This window comes from Neofelis nebulosa, chromosome 4 (genome assembly GCF_028018385.1).
Source record: "Neofelis nebulosa isolate mNeoNeb1 chromosome 4, mNeoNeb1.pri, whole genome shotgun sequence".
NCBI lineage: Eukaryota > Metazoa > Chordata > Mammalia > Carnivora > Felidae > Neofelis > Neofelis nebulosa.
The window spans coordinates 118,173,577-118,188,286 of NC_080785.1; the positions used below are offsets into that span (position 1 = coordinate 118,173,577).

General features: G+C 46.4%; 2 protein-coding genes across 6 annotated transcripts in view; both read right to left on the reverse strand.

The window, feature by feature from the left end:
- The window catches only part of TATDN2 (TatD DNase domain containing 2), an 83,027-nt gene extending 80,159 nt beyond the window's left edge, over positions 1-2,868 (reverse strand). For 3 of the 4 annotated variants that reach the window (XR_009260709.1, XR_009260708.1, XM_058726012.1), the window contains exons 1-2: positions 2,166-2,864; positions 1,622-2,053 (exon numbers count right to left, since the gene is read on the reverse strand). Coding sequence is in view for 1 of the 4 variants with exons in the window: in XM_058726012.1 (XP_058581995.1) it covers positions 1,622-2,047 (426 nt within the window). In the remaining 3 variants the exon portion in view is untranslated. Of the gene's footprint in view, positions 1-1,621; positions 2,054-2,165 lie in introns of all 4 variants that reach the window. The other variant, XR_009260710.1, reaches the window with a different exon arrangement.
- Positions 2,869-5,364: 2,496 nt separating this feature from the next.
- Positions 5,365-14,710, reverse strand: part of IRAK2 (interleukin 1 receptor associated kinase 2) — a 62,290-nt gene continuing 52,944 nt past the window's right edge. For both annotated transcript variants that reach the window (XM_058726023.1, XM_058726022.1), the window contains 3 exons: positions 11,443-11,643; positions 7,451-7,742; positions 5,365-6,359 (listed from right to left, as the gene is read on the reverse strand). In XM_058726023.1, the coding sequence (XP_058582006.1) occupies positions 6,247-6,359; positions 7,451-7,742; positions 11,443-11,643 (606 nt within the window). In that variant the 3' untranslated portion in view covers positions 5,365-6,246. The remainder of the gene's footprint in view (positions 6,360-7,450; positions 7,743-11,442; positions 11,644-14,710) is intronic.

Consider the following 14,710-nt stretch of genomic DNA (forward strand, 5'->3'; position numbering starts at 1 on the left):
CCATTGAGCCAAAGTTCATAGATCAATCCACTTTCCTCATTGCCTTTTATTTCTTTTGTAAGATCACTTTATCGGAAGGCAGCTCATCTCACCCAACTATGACTTTTCTTCCACTCCTCCACATACACAACTCCTCACCTTCTAAGGCCCAGAGCTGGGGCGCCTGGGTGGCGCAGTCGGTTAAGCGTCCGACTTCAGCCAGGTCACGATCTCGCGGTCTGTGAGTTCGAGCCCAGCGTCGGGCTCTGGGCTGACGGCTCGGAGCCTGGAGCCTGTTTCCGATTCTGTGTCTCCCTCTCTCTCTGCCCCTCCCCCGTTCATGCTCTGTCTCTCTCTGTCCCAAAAATAAATAAAAAAATAAAAAAAAAAAAAACACGCTAAGGCCCAGAACTGCAAAACCAGAATGCAAACTCTTAAGAGGGCGGTGACGTCCGTTTTGTTCCTGGAGAATCTCAAGCAACTAGAGCACTGCCTGTGACAATCTAGGCCCTCGATAAATATTTGTTCCAAACCTGACTGGAAGAGTGGATGAAGCTCATGGTAGAGCCGGTGACATTAGCTAGTACTCACCCTCTCCACTGGGGAAACAGCAGACCATGAGAGATGAATTACATTTGCTTCTACTTCTCACAGACTCATGTTCAACGTTCCCTCACCACCACCACCTCCCTCTCAAAAGCAAAAGGCTGAGAAAATTTTATCCATCTTTTTTTAAGTTAATATAAAATGAAGGGATGGATGAAATCTAACTCCTCTGAGAAATCCTCCTGCATGTTCCTAATGGGGAACTAAATATTTAAGCTCCAAAACAGATGCTACCCTACCCACCAAGCAAAATCCCAAGGTGCTAGAAACCGTTAACTCTGGTGAAAAGCCACACCAAGAACCAAGTTCTTTTTTTTATTTTTTTTATTTTTTAAATGTTTATTTTTGAGTGGGCGGTGGGGGGGACACCACAAGTGGGGGAAGGGAAGAGAGGGAGGGATACAAAGAATTCAAGCCAGCTCCAGGCTCTGAGCTGTTAGCACAGAGCCCAATGCCGGGCTCAAGCTAAAGACTGTGAGATCATGACCTGAGGCGAAGTCAGCCTCCCAACCAGCTGAGCAACCCAGGCGGCCCAAGAACCAAATTTTGATTCTCAGTTCTGTGACTCAGAAAGGTTCAAATTACAAGGGCACCATTCCTTACATTTACAACTGACATAAACACAGCGGTGTCTCTTGAACTTGCCATGCCCCTTCTAATGCAGTAATCCTTCAACCTAAACTGCACATTACAGTTACTTGAGGAGCATTTAAAAATCTGGAAACCCAGACCACACCCTAGCCCAATTAAATGAGAATGAGAAACAGGCACAAGCACCTTAAAGCTTTTCCAAATAGTTTTGAAGCGCTGCCAAGTTTGAAAACTACCTCTCTATGGCACTTTAGCCTGCCCCCTCCCCGCCCCCCCCACCCCGCCCCGCTCCGACCAACTGCTGGGTGTTCGGAGTTTGCGTAGACCTCTGGGGTCTTCCCAGACCCCATGTCTTTAAAGACATGACCCTTCTTAGTTTCCTGCCACCAATATCTCAAGCCACGTGCAAGGGCTTCACCGACTGCAAGCCTTCCCAGTCACCTACCTTAAGGCTGCAGGCTTCCTCCTCTAGAGAAGCCATTTCTTCCGGAGAGGGGTTGGCAGAGCGAAGAGGGGATCCTCTGGACGATGACAGGAATCCCCGTGTGCTCTGAATCAGGCAGCCTTTGGGGGCAGCCCCGCCCACACCTGGGCCAGAGGAATGCGAGGAGGAGGAAGAGGAGGAGGAGGAGGAAGAATTTCTGCGGCAGGATGAGCCCCAGGGCAACCTCGGGGTGCAGGCCACATCGTCCTCCTTCTGGGCTTTCAGGCGCTTGGGGCTGCTGGTGCCTCCTGAACGCGACGCAGAGCTAGGAGCTGACCGGCTGGAGGGGGCCACATCACCGGGCTCCCTGAGGCAGCTGCGCTTGCGGGGACACCCTTCCGAAGTGCTGCTCCAGTGGTACTTGACCTTGCGCCGCTCCGACGCCATGGGCACCTGCAAAGTAAAGAGGGGGCTTGGATTCCAACACCACCCCTCCGCAGACCCCCGCCATCCCAGGGCCCCCTGGAGGAGGGCAAGCCAGGTCAGAGCCAGGGGCCTCACTGACCTTTCCCCGTTCTTTCCACTGCCCATCACAGTTCTCAAGGTTTCGGAGATACCAACGCGCTTCTACTGTTCGCGATTCCAAAGCGCTTCGCCTTAGTCAAAACGATCCAAGATTTACTAAGGGCGTCGGTTTGGTTTCCAAACCCCACAACGTGCTTCCGCGATCGCCAAGCGCTTCTGTTTGCACAGCGCTACTAGGGAGATGTCAAAGCGCTTCCGGGATTACAAAGCGCTACGATTTAGTTTGCAGTACAGAGCCCTTCCGAGATGTCAAAGCGCTTCAAAAGACTACAAGGCGCTTTAGGGTCCACACATGGCTACCAGACCCTCAGCCTTTGGGGGGTTGGGGGGGGCGCGTGGTCCAGAGGCCCGGAATGCCGAGGGCGGGCCGCAGGGCAGGGCCAGAGCCGGCGCGCAGCCCGCCCTGCTCCCGCGGCCCCGCCGACCAGCCCAGGGCCCTAGGGGCCCGAGCCGCCCCTCAGGAGGCAGCGGTGCGGCGCTCGGCCGCCACGAGACACCCTCCGGCTCGCCCGGTGACCCCTGCCGCCGCAGCCCAGACGCCGCCCCCGCCGCCCCCACGGCCAGAACGTCCCACCCCGGCCGCCCGCTCGCCTCCCGCCCCAGTCTTGCAGCCCGCGCCCGGCCTCCGCCCGAGCTCCGGCCACACCGGCCTCCGCTGCGCCCGCCTCCCGGAACGAGCCCTGCGGCCCACGGCCCGGCGTGCGGCGGGGGCGGGTCCTGCGCCGAACTGGGGACGCCCATTGCTCGAATCGGCAGGGGGCGGGACTCCGAGCAAGACGGAGCTCGCCTGTTGGTCAGGAGGCTTGGAGGCATTGGTCGGAAGCAAGGCGGGGCGGAGCCACTCACGTGGGCCCGAAGAGCGCGAAGCTAGGGAGGGCCGCAGTTCCGCCCGCCAGCGTTCCACGGCTCTGGGGGCGTCCGCGAACCCCTACCCTACAGTGTCTCTCCCTGCTGCTCAGCGCTTCAACCCTTAGCTAGATGCGTTCAGGTCCCGATACTCTCCTCGAACCCGCACTAACATCATGACCCCATTTGCAGAGCAGGAAACTGGTTCAGAGACCAAGTGACACACCCAGAGAGTGGCAGAGTTGGAAGTTAGGAGCCACAGGGAAAAAAAGACGATACAAAAATCTAAAATGTAAAATTTCTGCCGGGCAAAAATATCAAAGTTAAAAGAATATTATAAAAATGCAACACATAAAAAAGGGCTGATGTCCTTACTATGTAAAAAACTGTCTTAATAAGATAATTAAGTATTAAAATAGAAACAGATGTTAAGTAACTGGAATTAAAAACTTAAAAAAAAAATAAAATGAACCAAGGAAGCAGAAATGAACCAAGAAACAGACACAAATTACGAAAGGCTCTTTAATATCTGAAAATAATGGCTCCACTTGTCACTTAAAAATACGAATAAAATTATAAATTTTCACCTATTGATCAGCAATGATCAAGAAGCATGATAATATTCTTTGTAGCTGAGGATGGGGGGAAATGCATTCCCATACCTGATTCCGTGTAAATTGGTACAGCCTCTTTGGAAGGAGCACTTTGTAGTAACAAGAATGCAACCACCTCAACATCCAGCATTGGAAGCTAATTATATAAATTATGAAATATCCTTAGAGTGGAATACCAGGCAAAAAGACTAAAGTAATCCAAAAGTACTGTTGAGGAAGAATGGCCAGGAAGGATGTGAAAAAACATACCCACACTGAAGCCAGAAATTCCAACTCCATGTCTAACTCACAGTTTTGATCTTCGAATGAAAATTTTCTAATGAAATCTAATGATTAATGACGCTAAGCAAAAAGATAAAATTTTCATCATCTTTGGAAGGATACCCCAAACAGCAGCAGTGGTAACTTCTGGAGAGAAGAAGCAAGAGACTAAAACCCCAGTGGAAAAAAGGCTTTTTTCCTAGCATGTAATGGTTTGTACTGGATTTTTTTGGTCATGTACATTTATTAACTTGGGGGAAAAAGGCCTTCCCTCTAAGGATCCATAGAAAGACATCATGGTGCCCATGAGCCCCCCCTGGAATTCATATCCACAAATGTCTATGCACATATTTACATCCTGTTGAGGGGAGAAGGTCTGTAGCTTTCATCAGATTGTCAGAGTGGTTCATTGACCTCTCCATTTTTTTTAATGTTTATTTATTTTTGAGAGACAGACAGAGAGAGCATGAGTGGGGGGGGGGGGCGGGCAGAGAGAGAGGGAGACACAGAATCTGAAGCAGGCTCCAGGCTCTGAGCTGTCAGCACAGAGCCTGATGTGGGGCTCAAACTCACGAACTGTGAGATCATGACCTGAGCTGAAGTCAGATGCTTAGCTGACATAACCCAGGCGCTCCTTCACTGACTTCTCCAGAAATGTATGAAGCCCTATTCTCGAAATGCTGGTATGTCTTGATAACCAGTACCCTACTGGCACTAGTCCTGAAAAGACCCTACTCAGAATTGTAAGGTGCTTGCCACATTCCAGGTCCTGGTTGGGGCATATAACACACACTCTAGTTGACTCCTCACAGCCATTAGAGCTTAAAACAGGGGTGTCAGTACACATGGCTGCCCCTGAGACCGGAGCGCACTCATCTTTGTTACGTATCAGTACAAAGCTGAACTTCTTGGGGGACTACTGAATGCTTTCACCAAGCAAGTTCTTCCCCTTGGCCTGATGACAAACACATGAAAAGGGTACTTTTTATTCTCTCCATTGTGTAGATGAAGAAACAGAGGCTCAGGGTAACTCCCTAACCTGACAGATCACACAGCTACTAACAATCAACATTTAGAGGCAGCGCCCAACTCTTAGACACTCCATGATACCCCGTGGCGCAGGACACCCTTTCCAAACAAACTCATCTGGATACAATCAAAACTAATTACAAGATATCTGTTAACTTTATCAATGTATTTTTTTAAGTTTATTTATTTAGTCATCTCTACACCCAACGTGGTGCTCAAACTCAACCACCCTGAGATCAAGAGTCACATGATCTTCCGACTGAGCCAGCCAGGTGCCCCCCTGCCATGTATTTTTATTTTACGAAAAGAAGAAATCATTACAATAGTAGGACTATTTAAAATAGGACACACTGAATTTAAAACAGGATGTTTCCCAAAAAGATTTGCAACATGACTTTTCAAAAAAATACCCGCTGCATAAACCTTAAGTACATGGCAGAAATCTATATTTATTGTCTTTTTATTTATTTTATAAAACAGGGCAAGTGCATTTTCAAAGTACTTCTGTAGCCATTTCACCTGTTCCTCCCAACAGCCCTGGGAAGGAAAATGAACAGGTGTTACTTACAAGGAAACCAAGTTTCCAGAAATTAAATATGTGGTTTAAATAGCAGAATCAGACATGAAACTAGCTCTCCAGATTCTTCATTCACTCATAAATAATACATACTCTCAAAATAAAACCTCCACTGAAAATATTAGCATTAGTGGGATGGGAGGATAAAGGTGCCGAGTGGGCGTTAAATAAATATCTGTGGGTTACAAGATGCAGAAAGTGGAAAACCTACTGAGTCCTCTGCCAGGTGTCTGGCATTTGTAAAACTCGAGGCCTTGGTATGTGAATTTAAGAACTGCGTTAGGACACACAAGTTGAGAATCTTTCAGGCCATGGAAGTTTGCAGGAGTTGGTGGCAAATGTGACCCAGAGATCTTAACTTTGGAAAGTACAAATGACAGCACTCCCCGGCAGTTCTTGAGGGGTGTGAGCTGGGTAACAGTATTAACACACAGCCCAAACCCATAAAATCGCCCACATCCTGGGCCCATGGACCGTGGTTTACACTTCAGTCTCCTAATACCCTGCTCTGACTGACAAATCCCAGAAAGGATGATGACTTCCTGTATTTTTTGTCTTGAAAAGCTGAGGTCCCTTCTTCCCTAGCTCACTCTGGAAGCTTTTCTTCCCGGCCCAGGAAAGCCGGGGGGGGGGGGGGGTTTCCTGGGAGATTTTGATTCGGCATCAGATCTATTTCTTGATTTGGTGTTTATCTTTCCAATTGAGGACAAGGATCCTCAGCTGTGTTCTAGTTATCAGGGGCCAAAAAGTTCAAGGCTGTCCAGTTTCCCTTCTTTGTAGAAGAAGATATTCTCCATCAGTTTCCTTTTGGCTTCATTGATCTCAATCTTCCATGAAGTCTCTGTAGCTGGCGTTCAACAGAAAATTTAAAGAAAGAACTTGAACGAACGGCATTTAGAAATAGTTACTATTATAATTCTTAGAAGTCAGACTTGGTCAGTTTCTCACTTAAATCGGGTTTCTGAATCAGGCCCTGAGCATAACGAGCATTTTCCCTGCTTCTGCCTTTGCAGTGAAGCCTTGCCACCTGCCCCCACTTTTCAGAAAGGCAGGGCCTTCCACGCTCCTTCTCATGGGTGGGAGACATTGGCATGAACACTTACACCCTCTCTCTCTTCTCCCTCCTCTCTTCTCCCAATGGGAGGAAGATGTAGGTAGAGGTAGGGCCTGGGACATTCATTAAGCCATGTTTAGTAATGGACAAGGACACTGCATTAAAAAGGTCTTCTTTTTTTTTTTTTTTTTTTTTTTTAATTTGAGAGAGAGAGAGAGAGAATGTGAGTGGGGGAAGAGAGGCAAAGAGGGAGAGAGAGAATCTCAAGCAGGCTCCACTCCACCACCCTGGGATCATGGCCTGAGCCGAAATCAAGGGTTGGACACTCAACTGACTGAGCCACCTCAGCACCCAGGCCTTCCAAATTTTTATTTCAGAAGGAAGCCTGGGGTGTTTGGAGAGGAGACGGAGAGATAGGAAGAATTCTGACTTGGTCCCTCAGTATGATGGGGGGCCATACAAAGGCTTTAAACAAGGGGTGACATGAGTTGTTTTTAAAAACTATGCTGGCTGGTCGCTGGAGAAGGGACAGGGTAAGGGGCCAGAGTGGATCAGGGGGGACACAGGGAGGCTGTGTGGTCATCCAGCAAGAAGACAGTAGCTTGGCCAAGAGGGGCCAGGCAATGCAGAGAAGCAGATGGAGCTGAGAGATATTTAGGCCAATGGATAGGACTGGGTGATGGGCTGGACATAGGCAGCCAGAGACAGAGGGAAGTATAAAGGATGACCCCCACCCAAGGCTTCTCTTTGTGCAGTCAGCTAGTAGGTGAACAGCTGAAAAATCAAAGAACGCATGAATTAGAGCAACAGAAGGAACAAACGGCAGGCTGAGTTAGAGACCCATAACCGAGCTTGTGTAAGCACACCGTTCTCCACACACTTACCATCCTGGGGAGGCTCCGGACTGGCATAGGCTCCAGAGGAGGAGCCTGCTGGCGTTCCCCCATCAGCCTGCAGCCTGCCTTCTCTGCCCTCTGTAGGGGGGAGTGAGGCAACATCCCTAGCCCTGGGTGCTGCCCTCATGGAATAGGAGGCATCAAGGCTGGAATTGTCCACATCGTCCGTTTCTTCTGGGGTGTTGGAGGAAGAGCCTGTGCTCTCGGAAAGCCCACTCCAAGGGGACAACGTCTCCTGATCTCTCAGCCGCTCTTCCACAGCGGCCACAGAACCACACACCTTGGAGAGAGGAGAGATAAGAACTTTCTCTGAAATCAAAAATCTTACAGGTCTCCCAGGCCGAGAGAGAGAAAGAGGGAGACTGAAGAATCAAATGTTGATTCTTGCTGCTCTGTCTGGAAGAAGAGAGCATGTGCCTTTGAAAAGAGCACATGACCGGGGCGCCTGGGTGGCGCAGTCGGTTAAGCGTCCGACTTCAGCCAGGTCACAATCTCACGGTCCGTGAGTTCAAGCCCCGCGTCAGGCTCTGGGCTGATGGCTTGGAGCCTGGAGCCTGTTTCCGATTCTGTGTCTCCCTCTCTCTCTGCCCCTCCCCCGTTCATGCTCTGTCTCTCTCTGTCCCAAAAATAAATTTAAAAAAACGTTGAAAAGAGCACATGACCAAGATGGACCAAACATTGTATCCCATTCCTCTGACCTTAATGAGTTAAGGTTTGATCACGTGACCCAAGCTGGTCAACCAGAATCCTTCTCCGGGACCTTTCTACTTAAAGCTTATTGAGGAAAGACTCCACTTTCCTTTCTAGTGGTAGATCCAGACTCCCTACCCACACAGAAAACCTGTTCACAGCAGGAAAAATTAAGACCCCCACAAAGAATAAAACAGAGGCCAGAGATAGAGATAGATGCACTTTTGCTGGTTGAGACCCTGTGTCTCCTGTCTGCTATTTGTTTATGTAAGCCAATAAGTTCATTCATTCATTCACTCATTCATATACTCCCTCCCAGGCCCCCCTCCTGTGTGTGTGGGTATGTGTGTGACTAAGAGTTTGACTTAAATTCTATCTCTTTCAACTGGAAATGCCCCAAGTAATATAGATATTGCCCTTGAGGACATTTCTGACTAGGGAGGTTAGGAAATCAGAGGGAGGCAGGCAAGGAATGTTTCTTCTTTGTATACATACATACATACACACACACACACACACACACACACACGCACAAAGGGCAGACAGATATACCCTTAATAACAATGACACATCTCACTTGCTCAGTGCCTTTGCAATTTACAAAGCACATTTGAATGTGATGCACAGTGAGTTTTTATAGGTAAAAAATTTAAAAGACCAGAGAAATTAAGTTCCCTGCGTAAGGCTACTCAGCCAGTAAGTAACAGCCCAGGCCTGCTTGTCTTCAAGTCCATGACCCAGATGACCTCTCATCTTCCCAGTTTATTTGTGCAATACTGAGGGCAAGAATCACTTCTCATTCCTCTTTGTATACCTTAAATGCCCTATCCCCTTTATTCTACATAACTAATGCCTCCTCATCCTTCAAGGTCCAGTTCAAATGTCACCTCTTGAGACAAATCTTCAGAGCATGTACCAAATAAATATTCGCCAAGCTAAAAACTGCATTCCCTTGTGGCTAGGTGTGGCCATGTCACTAGATTAGGGCCTATGGGGTGTGAGAAAAAGTGATGTGTGCATTTCCAAGTCACACCTTTAAAAGGTAAGGAGTGTGTATGGGGCGCCTGGGTGGCTCGGTCGGTTAAGCGTCTGACTTCGGCTCAGGTCATGATCTCACGGTCCGTGAGTTCGAGCCCCGCGTCAGGCTCTGTGCTGACAGCTCAGAGCCTGGAGCCTGTTTCAGATTCTGTGTCTCCCTCTCTCTCTCTGCCCCTCCCCTGTTCATGCTGTGTCTCTCTCTGTCTCAAAAATAAATAAACGTTAAAAAAAATTAAAAAAAAAAAAAAAAGGTAAGGAGTGTGTTCTCCTCTTCCTCTTAACCCCCTTTCAATGGCTGGAATGAAGATGTGATGGCCTGAGCTAGAGCAGCCATCTTGGACTCTGAAACGGAAGCCACACAGTAATGATAGCAGAACAACAATAATATAGAGGTGGCCTGGAGTCCCCAGTAAAGTGGCGCTGCCACATCAGCTCTGAACTGCCTGCGTTGAAGCTGTTCAGCTAAAGAGAATAAATTTCTATCTCATTTAAACCACTGTATTTTGGAGTCTCCTCATTATAACAGCTTCATCGAGTGTCCTTTAACGGATACGTTGAACAAAAGAATAAAATAAATGAAGAGATGAAAGCCTGAATGAAAGAATAAGTGGTTCAGGGAGACAGATCTTTTCAGAACATAAATCTGATTACGTCCTGCCCCTGCTTCAAACCCCTAGTATCTTCCTCAAAATCCTAACTGTGCCTGCAAAGCCCTAAATTATTGGGCTCCTCCTTTCTCAGCAGCCTCACCACAAGCCACTCTTCCCCATGTGCTTCTTGTTGTAGTCACTTACACCTTCTTCCAGACCTTTGACTAAGCCAGGCTTTCTCTCACCTCAGGACATCTGCAGGAGCTGCTTCTTCTGTTTGGATTGCTCTTTGCTTACAATCACTACCTGGGGAAAATCCTCCTGGGTGGGACCCCATCATATGCTATAGTGCTCACCACACAGATGACTACTACGCATTGTCTGCGAGCTCCAGAAAAGCAGAACTGGACCTGCCTTGTTCACCGATTTGATCCCCCCCGCCCAACACACAAGTACTGAATGAATGCTGTGCCACTTGGCACCTGGAACAGCTCAGGCGAAGAACAACCACTTGGGTCTCTAGCTCCTGCCACATCCCAGTGCAATATGGTGGACATGGGAATGAACGTGGAGTCCAGAGAGCTCTGACAGAAACTCACTCTGTGGCCTCATCTTTTCCTCTCTGGATCTTTACTTGCCCATCTATAAAATGACAGGCCTGGGCTACAGGGTGGTGTTCAAAGACTTTTTTTTCAGCTACTAAGCCCTTTCCTCAAATGAAGTGTTAAGTACTCAGTACAATTATGTGAAGTAAAAGGGGGTGTCTGGTTGTAGTCCCGGGTGGGCCCTGCACCTCCCCGAGCCCTCTTGCTGCCAAAAGCAACTCCTGAGGTAACTGCAAGGAGTCCCTCTCTGCCAAACACCACTTGAAGATCACTGTTGGCCTGAGAGTCCTCTCAGGCAATCATTAGGTCCTTAGAAATACCCAGCATGGACCACAAATCTATACCTGTTACCATGGAAACCACCACTCTATATCACATGCATAGAAAGATGCTGTAGCCCCTGATATGTTTAATTTCTGGGATATCTGCCTGGCCCATGGGTTAAGGATGCTCCCTTCCTCTAGGACTTAGCCCTTCCAACTTTCTTGGGTTGACCCCCTGACCACCAGGTTTATAAACTGGGCCCCACTCCCCTTGCCTTACTTGACTGGCCAACGGGTGGACAATGACTCTAGGTAGGCCAAACAGGCTCTCTCACTGAGAGACTGGAATTGGGACCTGGAGACTTGATCTCCCAGTCAGGGTAGAACCATAGGATATACATAATACCCATGGCCATATCTCCTAACCAAAACACGGGTCAAGAAAAGGGAGCCCACAGAGAGGAGAGGAGGAATCAAGCAGATTCAGGGAAAGCAGAGTTCTATTAACATCTGAGTACAGGATCCTGGGCTTCCTGAGGCCCCCAGCACACCGCCCTCAGGTTCCTGAGCTACTCTCACTGGCTTCCCTGCTTTGCTCTTATGAGCTCCATTAAGTTGTGATGCTTGCAACCAAATAAGGCTCAGGTTTATGAAATCACATCTCGGTAAAGGGTTCAACCCCAAGTGTTAACCTAGTCCCTGGTAAAGCAGAACCACAGGGCCACCGGGACGGGAGGCCCACCCACCCCAGGGCAGGGCTCATCGCCAGGGTAAAGGCTGAGAGTGAGGCTCACCTCTGCCAGGCTGGCATTCCGCCTCCGCAGGCAGAGGCAGGCAGCCATGGCCAAGGCCTGGGCGCAGTCCTCCAGCAGCCTCCCAGCTCTCTTCTCCAGGTACTTCTGGCAGATCTCCTTAGCCATCACCTTTTCCACGCCCGTCTTCCTGCAGCAGAGTGAGGTGGTGCTGCTTGGGATTTCACTGAGGAGTAAATCCTTCTGTGGGAAGAAGAGGATAAACCCTCCAGTGTGAGTTGCAGGGATGTGGGATTCAACCTGCACATTCCCTACCATCCCCCGCGACACACCAGGGCTGCAAAACTTCGCAGAAAACAGGATTTTAAGGGGCGCCTGGGTGGCTCAGTCAGTTAAGCAACTGACTTCGGCTCAGGTCATGATCTCACGGTTCGTGGGTTCGAGCCCCACATTGGGCTCTGTGCTGACAGCTCAGAGCCTGGAGCCTGCTTCAGATTCTGTCTCCCTCTCTCTCTCTGCCCCTCCCCCACTTGTGCTCTGTCTCTCTCTCTCTCTCTCTCTCTCTCTCTCTCTCTCAAAAATAAATAAAATGTAAAAAAAAATTTTTTAACAGGATTTTAAGAAATAAAAGCATACAAGGATCCAAGAAACAAGGAAAAAAGCCAGAACTGGAGAACTGCTAAGTTCCCTATATGTACAAGGTGTTCCATAATACACCAGTACCACCCAGGGAGGGACTTAACATAGGCCTCAGTTGATTTACCAGGAAAATGGGGATAATAGGACTAACACAAAGATTAAAAGATATAACGCATCTAAGGCATGAAGTGTGACACTCAACACTGAATAAAGATTCAATAGTCTATTAGTGACCATGATAAATAGTAGCAATAGCTATGGTTTATATAGTACTCCATGCTAAAAACTTTATTTACATTCATAATTTAATCTTATTAACAATTACAGGCACATTTTTTTGATATACAATACATATTTTAGGGTGTAGGATTCTGACTCATGTATATTTATTTATTTTTTAAAGTTCGAGAAGCATTATTATTTTTTAAAGTTTTATTTATTTAAGTAATTCGTACACCCAACATGGGGCTCAAACTCATGACCAAGAGTCACATCCTCTACTGAGTGAGCCCCTAACACATATATATTTAATAGGAGATCTATATAAATATTGTGCATACTTACAATTTTATAAATTTTATATTTATATATTATAAGGTTTATAATATTTTATACTACTTAGCAGAAATCTAAACTATGCATATGACAAAAGTTATGCTATATATTTTTATATAAATATATAAACATAAATAGTATAAATTATGTTTCATAATATTTCATAAGTATATATTTACATATTTACAAATATGTAAATATGTTGCAAATATATTAAATACATTGATTAAATATATTAAATATAGTATAGGGAGCTATGTAATATAATTATGTATATTTATTGATATAACATATAGCATATTGCATACAGCATTATAGCATCTTGTCATTGATACAACAATCTGTTGTATATTACACTAACATATGAAGCATTTACATTTATGTTTTATATTTGTGATATATTTGTGTACATAAAACATTTAATATAAATTTTCCACACATATTCTGTTATATATAATGTATACTTTAATCAGTATGTTATATGTGTACATATTTGTAATTATATTTCATAGAATATGTAGTATTTTATGTAGTTACTCATGTAAATATATGCAAATATTTCAATGTACTTTATGTTATATACAATGTTATATGCACTATAAATATTGTATAATATTTTATGCTATATAAAATGCAAAAAGTGATGGAGCTCCATGTCGTACATAATATAAAATATGAATATATATTTAAATATAAATATAGGGATGCCTGGGTGGTTCAGTCTGTTAAGTGTCTGACTTCAGCTCAGATCATGGTGTCATGGTTTGTGAATTCAAGCCCCACACTGGGCTCTCTGCTGTCAGTGTAGAGCCCGCTTCAGATCCTCTGTCTCCCTCTCTCTGCCCCTGCCCCACTTGTGCTCTCACTCTCTCTCTCTCTCTCAATAATAAATACATATTAAAATATATTTTTAAATTTTTTTTTCATGTTTATTTTTTCTTGAGAGAGACAGAGCATGAGCAGGGGAGGGGCAGAGAGAGGGAGAGACACAGAATCTGAAGCAGGATGCAGGCTGTGAGCTGACAGCACAGAGCCTGACACGGGGCTCATACTCAGAAACCATGAGATCATGACCTGAGCCAAAGTCCACTTAACTGACTGAGCCAACCAGGCACCCCAACTATATATACATATTTTAAGAAGTTGTCATGGTGTTTAAAGTTGATACATCAATAAACACCAGAAGGGTGTTATTTACAGATATGGAGGTTACCACCATCTGAAACAGAGTCAGAAACTGTTCAAAACGACTGCCCTGAAAGAATGATAGGGGCAGAAGCTCACCATTTGACTCCCCCCCACCCGTGAAATCACGGATCTCATCTGGCAAGAGTCATCAAGAGACGCTAAGAGCACGGGGGGTGATGGGGAAACTTAGCGAACTTAGTGGAGTCAGCAACTCCACCTGGACCCACTGATGAACCTCAGCACCAGAAGGAGGAGGATCCACTATGCGCATCATGTTGTGATGCAGTGGGAAGCACCCAGCACCATCTAGGAAGCAGCACTGAGCATGAATCTAACCAAGTCTCAGGATAAGAGGAATAGAGAAATAAGAACACCACAACAACATAAAAATCCAGAACATGAGACAGTCTACGGTACAAATGACTCACTTTATGCAAAAATGCAATATGTGGAAAGAAAAAGTGGGGAAGGGTGTAGTTGGAGACTAGAAGAGTTTCAAGGGGCGTCTGGCTGACTCAGTCAGAAGAGCATGAACTCTTGATTTTGGGGTCATGAGTTTGAGCCCTGCATGGGGTGTAGAGATTATCTAAATTAAAGAACTTTAAGAAAAAAAAGAAGGGTTTCAAGAAACATAATTAAAGGCAACATGTGGACCTTGTGTGTATCAGTTTCAAACAAACCAACTTTAAAAAGCAATTTTGGAGACAACTTGGGAAATTTAAATATGGAATGGGCGTTAAATGATATTAAGGAATTAAGAAAACTGTATTTTATGGGTGGCATAATATAATACGTGGGCTATGCTTTCTTTCTTTCTTTTTTGAGAGAGGAGGGGGAAGAGCAGGTGGAGAGGGAGAGTGAATCTTAAGCAGGCTCCACCCACAGCGTGGAGCCTGACTCGGGGCTAGATCTCATCCATGACTGACCA